Source organism: Dipodomys merriami, unplaced genomic scaffold (assembly GCF_024711535.1).
Source record: "Dipodomys merriami isolate MVZ:Mamm:240054 unplaced genomic scaffold, mDipMer1.0.p SCAF_19, whole genome shotgun sequence".
Lineage (NCBI taxonomy): Eukaryota > Metazoa > Chordata > Mammalia > Rodentia > Heteromyidae > Dipodomys > Dipodomys merriami.
In genome coordinates this window covers 15,397,703-15,412,577 of record NW_027203270.1, presented here as the reverse complement: position 1 = coordinate 15,412,577, position 14,875 = coordinate 15,397,703, and the positions used below count along the sequence as shown (strand labels likewise).

General features: G+C 43.3%; 1 protein-coding gene across 1 annotated transcript in view; it reads left to right on the top strand.

Annotated features, from left to right (window-relative positions):
* Ywhae (tyrosine 3-monooxygenase/tryptophan 5-monooxygenase activation protein epsilon) overlaps positions 1-14,875 on the top strand; it is a 47,496-nt gene that overhangs the window by 24,945 nt on the left and 7,676 nt on the right. Inside the window, exons 2-5 of the mRNA XM_070027443.1 lie at positions 2,134-2,333; positions 8,416-8,522; positions 9,658-9,864; positions 13,528-13,664. Of these exons, the coding sequence (XP_069883544.1) occupies positions 2,134-2,333; positions 8,416-8,522; positions 9,658-9,864; positions 13,528-13,664 (651 nt within the window). The remainder of the gene's footprint in view (positions 1-2,133; positions 2,334-8,415; positions 8,523-9,657; positions 9,865-13,527; positions 13,665-14,875) is intronic.

The following is a 14,875-nucleotide window of genomic DNA, read 5'->3' as shown; positions in this document are numbered from 1 at the left end:
TTTTGTCGGTCGTGGGGCTTGAACTCTGGGCCTGGGCGCTGTCCCTCAGCTCTTCAGCTCAAGGCGAGCGCTCTACCACTTGAGCTACAGCGCCACTTCCGGTTTTCTGGTGGTTTATTGGAGATAGGAGTCTCACAGTCTCTCCTGCTGGCTTTGAACCCGATCCTCAGATCTCAGCCTCCTGAGTAGCTAGGATTATAGGCGTGAGCCACCAGTGCCCAGCCCCCTTTGTATTCTTATTAAGATAGGGTCTCCAGATTTGCTCTGGCTGGTCTCAAATAGCTTTTGTCTCCATTTTCTTTTTTTTGGGGGGGGGTTCCGGTCGTGGGGCCTGAACTCTGGGCCTGGGCGCTGTCCCTCAGCTCTTCAGCTCAAGGCTAGTGCTCTACCACTTGAGCCACAGAGCCACTTCCAGCTTTTTTCTTTTTGCTTATGTGGTGCTGGGGAATTGATCCCAGGGCCTCATGCATGCAAGGCAAGTGCTCTACCACTGAGCCACCTTCCCAGCCCTTGTCTCCATTTTCTGAGTAGCTGTGATTACAGGTGTTCCACATCTGGCTACCTAAAACATATTCTGTAGTTGGTTCTTTGTTAGGTACTTACTATATTATTTTCTGCTTAATTTCTTAATTTACTTTTAGCTAGGGTCTAGCTATGTATTTTAGGCTGCTTTGAACTTGTAATCTTCCTGTTTCAATCTCCTAGGTAAGTGCTAGAATTACAGGTATGTGTCACCCTGTCTGGCTATCTCAAATTAGTTTGGATGGTTTTGAATTCTTTTTAGTTTTGTTCTGTACTGGATCTTTTTTTTTTTTTTTTTGTCAGTTCTGGGGCTTGAACTCTGGGCTTCGGCGCTATTCCTCAGCTCTTCAGCTCAAGGCTAGCAATCTTCCGCTTGAGCCATAATGCCCTTTCCGGTTTTCGAGTGGTTTATTGGAGATAAGAGTCTCATGGACTTTCCTGCCCAGGGTTGGCTTTGAACCTTGATCCTCAGATCTCAGCCTCCTGAGTAGCTAGGATTACAGGCATGAGCCACTGGTGCCCGGCTTGTACTGGATCTTGAACTCTGAGAATCTGGCTCTCATCGGGCTTTTTCACTCATGGCTGAAGTGCTACCACTTGAGCCAGGACAACAGTTCTGGCCTTTTTTCCCCACCTGGTTAATTGGAGACTAGTTTCTTGACAGGCACCAGTGGCTCAAGCCTGTGACTCTAGCTACTCAGGAGGCTGAGATCTGAGGATTGAGGCTCAAAGCCAGCTCATGCAGGAAAGTCTCCAGTTAACCACCAAAAAGCCAGAAATAGACTGTGGTTCATGTGGTAGAGGGCTAACCTTGAATGCAAAAGCCCCAGGAGCAGCACAAAAAAAGGTTTCTTGGATTTGTATGGATGGCTTCAAACCTCATTTCTTGACCTCTTGAGTAGCCAGTAGAGGTTGAGCACCTGGCTCAAGTTACTATTTTTTGTCAGTCATGGGACTTCAACTAAGGGCCTTGCCTTGGCACTGTCCCTGAGCTACTTTTGACCAAGGATAGCGCTCTACCATTTGAGCCATATCTCTAATTCTGATTTTTCTGGTGGTTAGCTGGAGATAAGAGCCTCACAAACTTTGCCCAGTATGGCTTTGAACAACAATGCTTATTTAGATCTGAGCTTCTTTTTTTTTGGGGGGGGGTCCCGTCGTTGGGCCTGAATTCTGGGCCTGGGCACTGTCCCTCAGCTCTTCAGCTCAAGGCTAGCGCTCTACCACTTGAGCCACAGCGCCACTTCCGGCATTTTTTCTTTTTGCTTATGTGGTGCTGAGGAATTGAACCCAGGGCCTCAGGCATGCAAGGCAAGCGCTCTACCACTGAGCCACCTTCCCAGCCCCTAGATCCCAGCTTCTTGAGTAGCTAGGATAACAGGCGTGAGCCACCAGTGCCTGGCCAGTTGTTTTTAAATAACTTTTTTTCCTGGGGTGGTGGGGATTGAACTCAGGGCTCATTGAAGTATTGCATAAAGGTATAGACGCAATTTTTGTTAAATTTTATACATTGTTTTTTGTATTATCCTAACAGGAAAAAAGTACTGTGAAAGGGATATGTTAACAAAACATCTAAAATTTGTGCAATCTGGTTTTCCCTTTCTCACATAGAAATGGTGGAATCAATGAAGAAAGTAGCAGGGATGGATGTGGAGCTGACAGTTGAAGAAAGAAATCTCCTATCTGTTGCATATAAAAATGTGATTGGAGCTAGAAGAGCCTCCTGGAGAATAATTAGCAGCATCGAACAGAAAGAAGAAAACAAGGGAGGAGAAAACAAACTAAAAATGATTCAGGAATATCGGCAAATGGTGAGGGTTTTTGTATGTAAGTGTGTGTGCTGGTGAGGGTTGCACTCATTTCCATAATGCATACAGTGTGAACCATTAACCTCACTATCATGTCATTTTCCCTTCTATTTTTTTTCCCCCCGGTCATAGAGCTTGAGAACTTTGGGCCTGGGCACTATTCCTGAGCTCTTCAGCTCAAGGCAAGTGTTCTCCCACTTGAGCCACAGAGCTACTTTGGGTATTCTGGTGGTTTATCAGAGATAAGAATCTCACTGACTTTCCTGCAGATCTTCCTGCCCGGGCTGGCTTTGGACCTCAATCTTCAGATCTCAGTCTCCTGAGTAGCTAGGATTAGATGCCTGAGCCACTGGTGCCTGGCTCCCTTATTCTTTTTTGTTGTTGATCGTCGGGGTGGAACTGTGGGCCTGGGTGCTGTTCCTCAGCATTTCAGTTCAAGGCTAGTGCTCTACCACTTGAACCACAGAGCCACTTCTGGCTTTTTTCTGCTTATGTGGTGCTGAGGAATCGAACCCAGGGCCTCATGCATGCAAGGCATGCACTCTTCCACTGAGCCTTCCCAGCGCTTCCTTATTCTTTTTTTTTTTTTTTTTTTTTTTTTTTTTGGTCTGGGGCTAGAACTCTGGGCCTGGGTGCTGTCTCTCAGCCCTTCAGCTCAAGGCTAGCACTCTACCACTTGAGCCACAGCGCCACTTGCGGCTTTTTTTTCTCCTGCTTATGTGGTGCTGAGGAATCGAACCCAGGGCCTCATGCATGCAAGACAAGCACTCTACCACTGAGCCACCTTCCCAGCCCTCCCTTATTCTTTCTAAAACAATTTTAACAAGCTTTTTTTTTCATACATTCATAAAGTACATCAACCTGTGTGCGTGTGCTTGTGTGTGCGTGTGAGTTTGTGAACGTTTTGGTTCTGGTACTGAGGTGTGAACTCTGAGTCTAGGCACTATTTCTGACCTCTTGCTCAAGGATACCACCACTCTACCATTTGAGCTATAGCTCTACTGCTAGCATTTTTGTAGTTAATTGGAGATAAGAGTCTCAAGCACTTTCATGCCTTGGCTAGCTTTATTTATTTATTCACTTATTTATTTTTTGTCAGTCGTGGGATACCCCACCCCCCATGCCTTTAATACAGGGACTTTTGGAGGATACTCCAGATTCAAACTATTAGAAGTCTAGCTTGTCACTCTTGACTGTAATCATGGCGTTTAACTCAGTGTAAAGAGTCCTGGTCACAGTGTACTGACCAGTGATGTCCAGCAGCCTTGGAGAATACCATGGCTTTCCCCAACCGCCCCATGCCCCTTCCTGTTTTCCACCAGATTCAGTTGGATTTTTTTTTGGGGGGGGAAGGGGGTTTGGTTAGTTGTGGGGCTTGAGCTCTGGGCGTGGGTGCTGTCCCTCAGCTCTTCAGCTCAAGGCGAGCGCTCTACCACTTGAGCCACAGTACCACTTCTGGTTTTCTAAATGGTTTATTAGAGATAAGAGTCGTACAGGAAAGTGTTTCCTGCTCGGGTTGGCTTTGTATTCGGGTTGGCTCGGCTTGAACTCTGGGCTTGGGCGCTGTCCCTTTGCTCTTCAGCTCAAGGTGAGTGCTCTACCACTTGAGCGACAGTGCCACTTCCGGTTTTCTAGTGGTTTATTGGAGATAAGAGTCTCACAGACTTTCCTGCCTGGACTTTCCTGCCTGGGCCCGGGCCGTGACCCTCAGATCTCAGCCTCTTGAGGAGCTAGGATTACAGGCATGAGCTACCAGTGCCCAGTATTTTTATTAGATCATTGATGCTGCTTTGTGTGTTTGCGCACATGTATATTTGCATGCAGGTGCATGCATGTGCCAGTACTAGAGTTTGGATTCAGGGCTTTCATGCTGTTACTTAGCTATTTTTTTCCTCAAGTATGTTCTACCACTTGGGACATACCTCTACTTCTGGAATTTCTTGCCCAGGTTAGCTTTGAACCTTGATCCTCAGATCTCACCCTCCTAAGTAGCTAGGATTACAGGCATGAGCCACTGGCACTTATTTTTCTTACTGTTTCTTTAATATTGATGTTGATTTTGTGTGTATATGTGCATGTTGTATGTATATATGTATGTATGTTGGTTGTGGGGCTTGAACTTGGGGCCTGGGTACCCTCTCTGAGCTCTTTTTGCTGAGGCTAATGCTCTATCACATTGAGCCACAGAGCTACTTCAGGTTTTCTGGTGGTTAATTGGAGATAAGAGTCTTAAGGACTTTCCTGCCTGAGCTGGCTTTGAACTGCAATCCCCAGATCTCAGCCACTTGAGTAACTGGGATTACAGGTGTAAGCCACCAATGCCCAGCTAGATATTGCTTTTAATTTATAGCTTTGGTAGTTTTTGTGTTGGTACTGGGGCTTTAACACAAGGCCTCCCACTTTAGTTTGGCTTTTTCCTGCATGGCTACTGTCACTTGAATCATGCCTCCAGTTCCTGGTTCCATTCCTCTTTCTACTGAAATTTTTTGTTCTTTTTTGAGGTGCTAAGTATCAAACTTGGGTTCCTGCGCATGCTAGATAAATGCTGAAAGTTTCACCGTGTCCCAGTTTGTATTAGAGATTATTAACTTAGCTGCTGGGTACCAGTGGCTTACACCTGTATTCCTTGCTAGTCAGGAAGCTGAGACCTTAGGATCATATTTTGAAGCCAGTGTGGGCAAAAAAAATTTCCATGAAGCTGTGTGCCGGTGGCTCACGCCTGTAATCCTAGTTACTCAGGAGGCTGAGATCTGAGAATCACAGTTCAAAGCCATCTCCAGCAGGAAAGTCCGTGAGACTCTTATCTCCAATAAACCACTTAAAAAACCAGAAGTGGTGCTATGGCTCAAGTGGTAGAGCACTAGCCTTGAGCTGAAGAGCGGAGGGACAGCATTCAGGCCCAGAGTTCAAGCCCCAGGACCGACCAAAAAAAAATTCCCCTGAGACTCTATATCCAGTTAACCACTTAAAAACTGGAAGTGGTGCTGTGGCTCAAAATGGTAGAGTACTAGCCTTGAGAAAAGAGATCTCAGGGACAGGGCCCAAGCTCAGAGTTTAGGCCCCATACTGGCCAAACATAAAAGCTGATCAGCTTGTAAAGATGTTTACCCAGTTTTTTAAAGGTTTTGTACATAGTTGGGTAGGTTCCAGTGGTGGACTTTCTTTATGACAGTAGTAGGAAGTGCTTGACAGCAAAACCAGTTGCATTATGAGCTGGGGAGTAAATAGGAAGAGAAATTGGGGCATTAAGCCATAGTAATATTCATTATCATTTTTAGTACAGAAATAAAAATCACTTTTACTTTACAGGTGGTGATTGTTAACTGATTATGTCCTAATTCTTTTGAGTGTTTGAATTATGTCTCCGGCCTATAATTGTAAGTTGGCCTTAGATGTTGGACATTTTAGGTCACAGTCTGGTACTTCCTGGACTAGAAATAACAGGATTTCAGGACAGAAGCAAATAATTTATTGTGCTAGAGACTGCATAGGTTGGCATTCCATTTTTTTAATAGTAACTAAGGATTAGTCCCATAGCTTTACCCGTACTAGGCAAGCACACTGTGCCTCTGATATATTTCCTAGTGCAGAAATCAATTTTGATCACTGTATAACCAAGCAAACAGGTTTAATTTTTGCCCTTAGCGTTAGAAACTGTAAAATACTCCATTAACCTGGCATTCATATTTGGGTTAATTTAGTGAATACTTGAATGCCTCTTGGGTGCTATATAATTTGTTAGGTATTTTGGATCAAGAGATAAAATAAATCTGTATTTAACCAGAGATGAAATAAATCTATTTACTGTCCTTATGGATGCTTGTTCTAATTGTTTTTTCTTCCTTTTTTTTTTTTTTTTTTGTCAATTGCGGGCCTTGAACTCAGGGCCTGGGTGCTATGCCTGAGCCTCTTTTTGCGCTCAACGGTAGTGCTCTATCATTTGAGCCACACATAGCACCACTTCTGGGTTTTGAGTGGTTATTTGGAGCTAAGAGTCTCACAGGGACTTCTGCACTTTCTGACCGTGATCCTGAGATCTCAGCCCTCCTGAGTAGGTAGGATTATAGATGTGAGCCACTAGTGCCTGGCTAATTGCTGTTTTTGAAACAAAAGAAAATATTAGGGTTTCCGTCAATGTAAGGGCTAAGAATTGTTTTATAAACTTCAGTACAAAATTGGAGATGGTGATATAACTCAAGAGTTCTTAACTAGCATCCTCAAGGCCCTTCATTTAATCTCTAGCACTGCAAAAAATAAGTTGTAAAACAGGTCTTCTGAGTAGTTAGGTAACAATCTCAAGGAGTCTATAGAGAGTAAGTTGGGATACTGGTACCCTAGAACAAGGAATATGGACTGGCTGTAGATTAGTTTGGTGTAAAGGATGAGAAAATGAGGAAGATAAATAAGATGGAGGTACTGAAGAAGGAAGTCTTAAAGAAATAGCTGTATGTACTTAGTGAATAAGGGGGATGGACATGGAGATGTGTTGATGACAAATTGATGAGCTTTTTCAGGAAGAGGGATTTGGAATAATGAGACGTAAGGATACTCGGTATGTACAAGCTTGCTAGGCAGGCCCCCTACCTATCACCCTCGAACCATATGCCTGCCCATCTCTCTTTGATTATGTTGAGGGTCTTGGTTGTTGCCCTTGCCAGTCCGATGCAATCCTATTTCTATTTCCCTACATAACTAGGATTGACAGGCACACCAGTGGTTGAGATGGAGACTCACAAAATTTTTTGCCTTTAACTGGCCAAGGGACCTCAATCTCCCAATATCTACCTCCCAAGGATACTTAGATCTTTATAATTATAGATTTAACTGTATAATCTTAACATTGTCTTTGTTAGTGAATAGAAAATGGAGGGCAAAATGACTAGGCATGCTGTAGCATTTTAGGTGTATTATAAACTAATAAGAGAGATGAATGCCATTACTGGTTGTATATGCATATTTTAGGGACTACAAGTTCTGAATTTTGATTGTTTTTCACACCCTGCCTGGGTTTAAGTCCTTATTTTACTGTATCCTCTATAGTACTGAGATTTGAACTCAGGACTTTGCACTTGCTAAGCAATCACTCTACTTTTTGAGCCATGTCTCTGACCTTGTTTATCAAATAGGGTCTTAATTTCTACCAGGATCAGCATGCACTGTAATTCCTCCATTATTGCCACCCATACCCATGTAGCCAGGTAGACAGGTGAACATCACGCCGAGTTTTATTGTTTGAACCAGGATCTTACTTAGGTTGGCCTCAACTCTTCTTGTTCTTCACCTCCCCATACCTGATTATAGGTGTTGAGACATTGTGCCTCTCCCCTTTTTGTGGTGCTGAGAATTGAACCCAGGGTCTTGAATGCTAGGAAAGTGCCCTACCACCAAGCCACATCCTTAGCCCCACTCTTCTGGATTTTGTTGTTGTTGTTTTTGTTGGTTGTGGGGCTTGGACTCAGGGCCTAGGCACAGTCCCTGAGCTCTTTTGCTAAAGACTAATGCTCTCCCACTTTGAGTCACAGCTCCACTTGCAGGTTTTGAGTGGTTAATTGGTGATAAGCATCTCACTGGGACTTTTTAAAGGCTATGGCTGGCTTCAAACCGCAATCCTAAAGTGTGTCAGCCTCCTGAGTAGCTGGGATTACAGGTGTGAGCCACCAGTGCTCAGCTGATTTTCTTTTCCTCTTTATGGTACCGGGATTTGATTTCAGGCTCGAGCATGGCAGATGATCTGCTGCTTGAACCACACACACAGACAGTGTTCAAGTTCTGTATATTAATCTGTTTTCCTATTTAAGTGGCTATTTCATAATAAGTTTATTCATAGAAACTGCATGGACTAAGAAGCAATCAGCATTTCAGTCTTATTGAGGTATGATTGTGCATCCAGTGTATGTGCATGTTTTAAGGAGGAAAGATACTTTCTATAATCTGAATACAGCTTTTCTCTGCTTTTGTATCAAGGATGAAGGAGGTTTGTAGAGATATGTGTCTTCTTAGTACTATATTAAAATCCGTGATAGGTAGAATATGAAATACTTTGTATGATTTCTAGACTTAAACATTCTGTTTCTCCCCCTCCCAGGTTGAGACTGAACTAAAGTTAATCTGTTGTGACATTCTGGATGTACTGGACAAACACCTCATTCCAGCAGCTAACACTGGCGAGTCCAAGGTTTTCTATTATAAAATGTAGGTTCTATACTAGTAGGGAAAACAATGTAAGAGTAAAACTTGGCCTTAGCCAATGACTTTTTAAATGTAGGTTTTCAGCTTTTATTTAAGCTAGTGTTTTTTGTTTTTTGTTGTTGTTGTTGTTGTGTTGCCAAGGCTTGAAATCAGTGCCTTATACTCTTCTTGCTTGGTTTGTTTGCTCGTGGTAGGCTCTTTACCACTTGAGCCACTTTCATCTAGTTAACTGGAGATTGAGTTCTGGTGGGCAAGTACTTTTCTGCCTTAGCTGGCTTTGAATTGCAATCCTCTGAATATCTAGGATTACAACTATGAGCTACTGGCTCCTGGCTAAAAAAGTTATTTGCAAATTTACTTCTAATAATTAACAGTGCTAGATTTAAAATGGTCAGACTATTATAAAATGTATTAACTCTGGCTTTTGTGGACTCCTTTGCTCTGATTATACCTATACCTTTTACAGTGCAATTTTTACTTTTTATAGAGTAAAGTGAGGACTGGGGCTGTAGTTTAGTGGTAGAGTATATGCTTAGCATGCTTGAGGCCCTGGTTCAATCCTGAGTAATCTTAAGTAGAGTAAGTAATAAAACCAGAAAGGTTTAATTTTATGTGGGTTTTTTTTTTTTTGGTCCGGTTGTAGGGCCTGAACTCTGGGCCTGGGCGTTGTCCTCAGCTCTTCAGCTTAAGGCTAGCACTCTACCACTTGAGCCACAGTGCCACTTCCGGCTTTTTTCTTTTTGCTTATGTGGTACTGAGGAATCGAACCGAGGGCCTCAGGCATGCAAGGCAAGCACTCTACTACTGAGCCATCTTCCCAGCCCCTAATTTTATGTTTAATAAACTTGTGTCTTTATTTCGAATCACTTAGTTTTACTCTGTCAATTGGTGTCTGCTTTGTTGGTTTTGTGGGTTTTTTTTTCCCCCTGCAGTTAATGTCTGTGGGAGTTTGAGTATATTGGTTAATATATAATATCTTAGGAAAAGAACTGATCATTTCTGAGTGTTTAAATTTTACTAAAGCTAAAGCATGCTTCAATTTTAAATATTTTTATCACATTTTACATGAAATAGAAAAAAATTTTAAATTTGTTTTTCTTTCAAAGCCTTGTTTAATTCCAGTTTTGTTTTGTTGTAGGAAAGGGGACTACCACAGGTATCTGGCTGAATTTGCCACAGGAAATGACAGGAAGGAGGCTGCGGAAAACAGCCTAGTGGCTTATAAAGCTGCTAGTGATATTGCAATGACAGAACTTCCACCAACGCATCCCATCCGTTTAGGTCTTGCTCTCAACTTTTCTGTATTCTACTATGAAATTCTTAATTCTCCTGACCGGGCCTGCAGGTATGCTATGGATGAAAGCAAAAGCGCCACAACTCCCCCCCCCCCCCCCCCCCCCCGCCCCTTTCTTTTTGACAGTTTCACTCTGTAGCTTAGGCTGGGCTTGAACCTCCTGATCCTTCTGCTGAGATAACAAATGTCTACAACAATACTTGATAGACAAAAATCACTCAGTGTGAAATAAAAATTGTTCCAGGAGGCTGGGTGCCCTAGCTGCCTAGGAGGCTGAGATCTGAGGATTGCTGTTCAAAGCTAGCTCTGCAGGAAAATCTGGTGAGGCTCTTAACCTCTAGTTAACCACCAGAAAACTGGTTCAGTTCCTCAGTACCACATAATAAAGTCAGAAGTGGCGCTGTGGCTCAATTAGCCTTGAGCTGAAGAGCTGAGGGACAATGTCCAGGCCAGAGTTCAAGTCCCACGACCTACCAAAAAAAAATTGTTCTAGAGGAACAGATTGCCACTTATTTTTCTATCTTTGACGGATGGGCTCATAGGTTTTTTTTTTTTTTTTTAAACCTCAGCGGAATTACTTTGGATAATACAATGATAGGCCTATTTCATTCTTTCTTTCTTTCTTTCCTCTCTCTCTCTCTCTCTCTCTCTCTCTCTCTCTCTCTCTCTCTCTATCTCTATCTCTCTATCTCTCTTTGCCAGTTCTGGGGCTTGGACTCAGGGCATGGGAACTGTCCTTGAGCTTTGTTTTGCTTAAAGCTCTACCACTTGAGCCACAGCACCACTTCTGGCTTTTTCTATTTATGTTGTACTGAGGAATTGAACCCAGGGCTTCAAGTATGCTAGGCAAGCACTCTACCACAAAGGACAGTGACAAAACCTAGATCAACATATATCCCATTAACTTAAGTCTTGCTCTCAACTTTTCTATATACTACTGTGACTTCCAGATAAAGCCTAGAGTTTTCCCTTCCTCTACTTGACATGTAGCTGGAACCATAGGTGTACTTTATCATTTCCCTCACTCTTACCCCCTCTTGTTTTTGAGATGAAGGCTTAGTGTCTTTTACTGGCCTGGTCTGGAACCACATCCTCTTTTCTCTGCCTCTAGTAGGTGAGATTACACACCTGAGTCACCTCATCTAGGTCTTTATTTTATTTATTTATTTATTTTTGTTGGTCATGGGCTTGAACTCTGGGCCTGAGCGCTATCCCTCAGCTCTTCAGCTCAAGGCTAGTGTTCTACCACTTGAGCCACAGTGCCTCTTCTGGTTTTCTGGTAGTTTGTTGAGGTAAGAGTCTCGTGGCCAGCCGGGGCTGGCTTTGAACCCTGATCCTCAGATCTCAGCCTCCTGAGTAGGAGTAGTTAGGATCACAGGCGTGAGCCCCTGCCACCCAGCTTAGGTCGTAATTTTTGTTATCATTGATGAAGATAATGTTTAAAGATACAATCTCCTGAAACTAGCATTCCTTTTGGGATTACAGGCATACTTTATTTTTGGGGGGGGGTCTGGTTGTGGGGCTGAACTCTGGGCCTGGCGCTGTCCCTCAGCTCTTCAGTTCAAGGCTAGCACTCTACCACTTGAGCCATAGCACCACTTCCGGCTTTTTTTTCCCTGCTTATGTGGTGCGGAGGAATCAATCCCAAGGCTTCATGCATGCAAGGCAAGAGCTCTACCACTGAGCCAACTTCCCAGCCCAGGCATATTTCAATAATAATTTCATAGTGATCAGGCCCTTTTTGTGATTTAAAAGTTTTTAAATTCACCAGTGTCACACACACATACATACATGCATACATGCTTTCTTATTACTGCTACAGGGGTTTGAACTCAGGGCCTCCTGCTCTTGCTCAGCTTTTCAACCCAATACCGGTTGAGACATACTTCCAATCTTGTTGTTTTGCTGGATAGTTGGAGATACACAGTTTTCGAATTTATGGCATTACAGATTTGAGCCACTGGTGTCCTAACTTTTTCTCACATTTTTATTTCAGTTTATTCCAATATTTTTTCTTACTATAGGTACGAATTTAACATGAATACATTTTTTTTTTTTTTTTCCCGGTCCTGGGGCCTGAACTCTGGGCCTGGGCGCTGTCCCTCAGCTCTTTAGCTCAAGGCTAGCACTCTACCACTTGAGCCACAGAGCCACTTCCGGCTTTTTTATTTTTGCTTATGTGGGGCTGAGGAATTGAACCTAGGGCCTCGAGCATGCAAGGCAAGTGCTCTACCACTGAGCCACCTTCCCAGCCCCACATTTTTTTTTTGTTCATAGCAACGCTGGGGATAAGTACTTACCTAGTTTAGATAAGCACTTGTTATCTCCAGCCTGGGAATGTTTTTTACCTTTTGGGGAAGAGGATTTGCCAAACCAGTTTGAAATCAGGATCTGACTTTTGCTGATTAGAGATGATGTCTCCTGGCTTTTCTTTTCTTTTTCTTTTTCTTTTTTTTTTTGTCGGTCGTGGGGCTTGAACTCTGGGCCTGGGCGCTGTCCCTCAGCTCTTCAGCTCAAGGCAAGCGCTCTACCACTTGAGCTACAGCGCCACTTCCGGTTTTCTGGTGGTTTATTGGAGATAGGAGTCTCACGGTCTCTCCTGCCCGGGCTGGCTTTGAACCGAGATCCTCAGATCTCAGCCTCCTGAGTAGCTAGGATTATAGGCGTGAGCCACCAGCGCCCGGCTCTTTTTTTTTTTTTAATTGTGAAAATACTGTACAATGAGGTTACAATTACATGGGCAAGATAATGAGTACCTTTCTTATCAAGCATTATAGCTTCCTCCTTTGTTTTCCCATCCAATCCTCCCTCCTCCCCCTCTCCCTTCCTCTCCTGGGCTTTTCTAATCAATGCCAGCCTTGAACCTCAGTCCTCCAGGGCTCAGCTTCCTGAGTTAGATACATGCATGATCTTCTAGCAAGCCAGCCCAGACAGGAAAGTCCATGCAACTCTATCTCCAAAGCTGTTAAGTGGAGCTTTTTTTTGGGGGGGGGGGTTAATTGGAGATCAAATTTGTTCAAGTGGTAGAGTGCTACTCTTTAAGTACAAAGGCTCAGGGGCAGTGTTCAAGCCTCAGTACTGAGATACAAAAAACCCCAACAAAAACTGGCAAGCAGAACAACACAAAATCCTAAACCTTTAATTTCAGATTTATTTTCACCAACCATATCTATTTTTCTTTTTTTGGGGGGGGGTCCAGTTATGGGGCCTAAACTCTGGGCCTGGGTGCTGTCCCTCAGCTCTTCAGCTCAAGGTGAGCGTTCCTACCACTTGAGCCACAGTGCCATTTCCAGTTTTCTGATGGCTAATAATTGGAGATGAGTCTGATGGACTTTCCTGCCTAGGCTGGCTTTGAACTGCCATCCTCAGATCTCAGCCTCCTGAGTAGCTAGGATTACAGACGTGAGCCACTGATGCCTTTTTTTGGTTGGTCATGGGGCTTGAACTCTGGGCCTGGGCACTGTCCCTGTGCTCTTCAGCTCAAGGGGAGAGCTCTGCCCGTTGAGCCACAGCACCACTTCCTGTTTTCTGGTAATGTATGGAGATAAGAGTCTCACAGAGTTTCCAGCCCAGGATGGCTTTGATCCGTGATCCTCAGATCTCAGCCTTCTGAGCAGCTAGGATTACAGGCGAGAGCCACCGGCGCCCAGCTTCTGATGACTTTCTATAGGTACTATTTTAGTTTTTTAACTTTAATTCTTACGTTTATTTCAGGTTGGCAAAAGCAGCTTTTGATGATGCAATTGCAGAACTGGATACTCTGAGTGAAGAAAGCTATAAGGACTCTACACTTATCATGCAGTTGTTACGTGATAATCTGACACTATGGACTTCAGACATGCAGGGGGATGGTAAGCAAACTTTCAGAAGTTAGGTCTTTTAGTTCTTAGGTTATTTTATTTTATTTTATTTTATTTTATTTTATTTTATTTTTTTTGTCGGTCGTGGGGCTTGAACTCTGGGCCTGGGCACTGTCCTTCAGCTCTTTAGCTCAAGGCGAGCGCTCTACCACTTGAGCTACAGCGCCACTTCCGCTTAGGTTATTTTAGAAATAACTTTGTATTTCTATAGATTATAGTTTCCACTTAGTGCCTTTCTGTTAATAAACTATTTAAATTTTAATTACTGTCTTCATAAAAAATGAAACAAAAGAAGTATGGTGTTTAATATTGTAAAGTGAAAATCTGTGTGAAGAAATGACTTTTTTTTGTCAGTTGTGGGGTTTGAACTCTGTGTCTGGGCACTGTCTCTCAGTTCTTCAGCTCAAGGCAAGTGCTCTACCACTTGAGCCACAGCGCCACTTCCAGTCTTTCTGGTGGTTTATTGGAGATAAGAGTCTCATGAACTTTTCTTGCCTGGGCTGTCTTTGAACTGTGATCCTCAAATCTCAGCCTCCTGAGTAGGATTACAGACATGAGCCCCCTCTGTCCAGCAAGAAAGGGCTTTTATTATTTTTACATTGCTAGGGATTGAACCCCCAGCCTCATGCTAGCTAGGCAAGTACTTCAGTTAGAATCCTAGTCCTGGAAAAGGGAAGGAAGCCTTTTGTTAGTATTTGAATTTTTAAAGTTTTTCTTTGAATTTATTTTTATTTTTATTTTTGTTTGTCATGGGGCTTAAACTCAATGTGGGGCACTGTCTGAGCTTTTTTGCTCAAGGCTTGTACTCTACCACTGTGAGCCACAGCCCCACTTAAACACTTTACTGGTGATTTATGAGTCTTACAGACTTTCCTACCAGGGCTGACCATCAGAATGTGATCCTTACATCTCAGCTTCCTAAGTAGCTAAGATTATAGCCATGAGCCACTGGTGCTAGTTGTTTTCAAATTTATATAAAGTTTTCTTAATGGACTTACTTCACACTGTGTTTTGAAGGCTAGATAATATAAGCAATATGGGGAGAAAGCAGTAGGTACAGGGAGCCCCCATTGAGGTTAAAATAGTTAATTGGGGCTGGGCATTGGTGGCTTCTGTCTGTAATCCTAGTTACTCAGGATGCTGAGATCTAAAGATCAAGGTTCAAAACCAGCTCAGGCAGGAAAGTCAGATTTTTGGGGGGA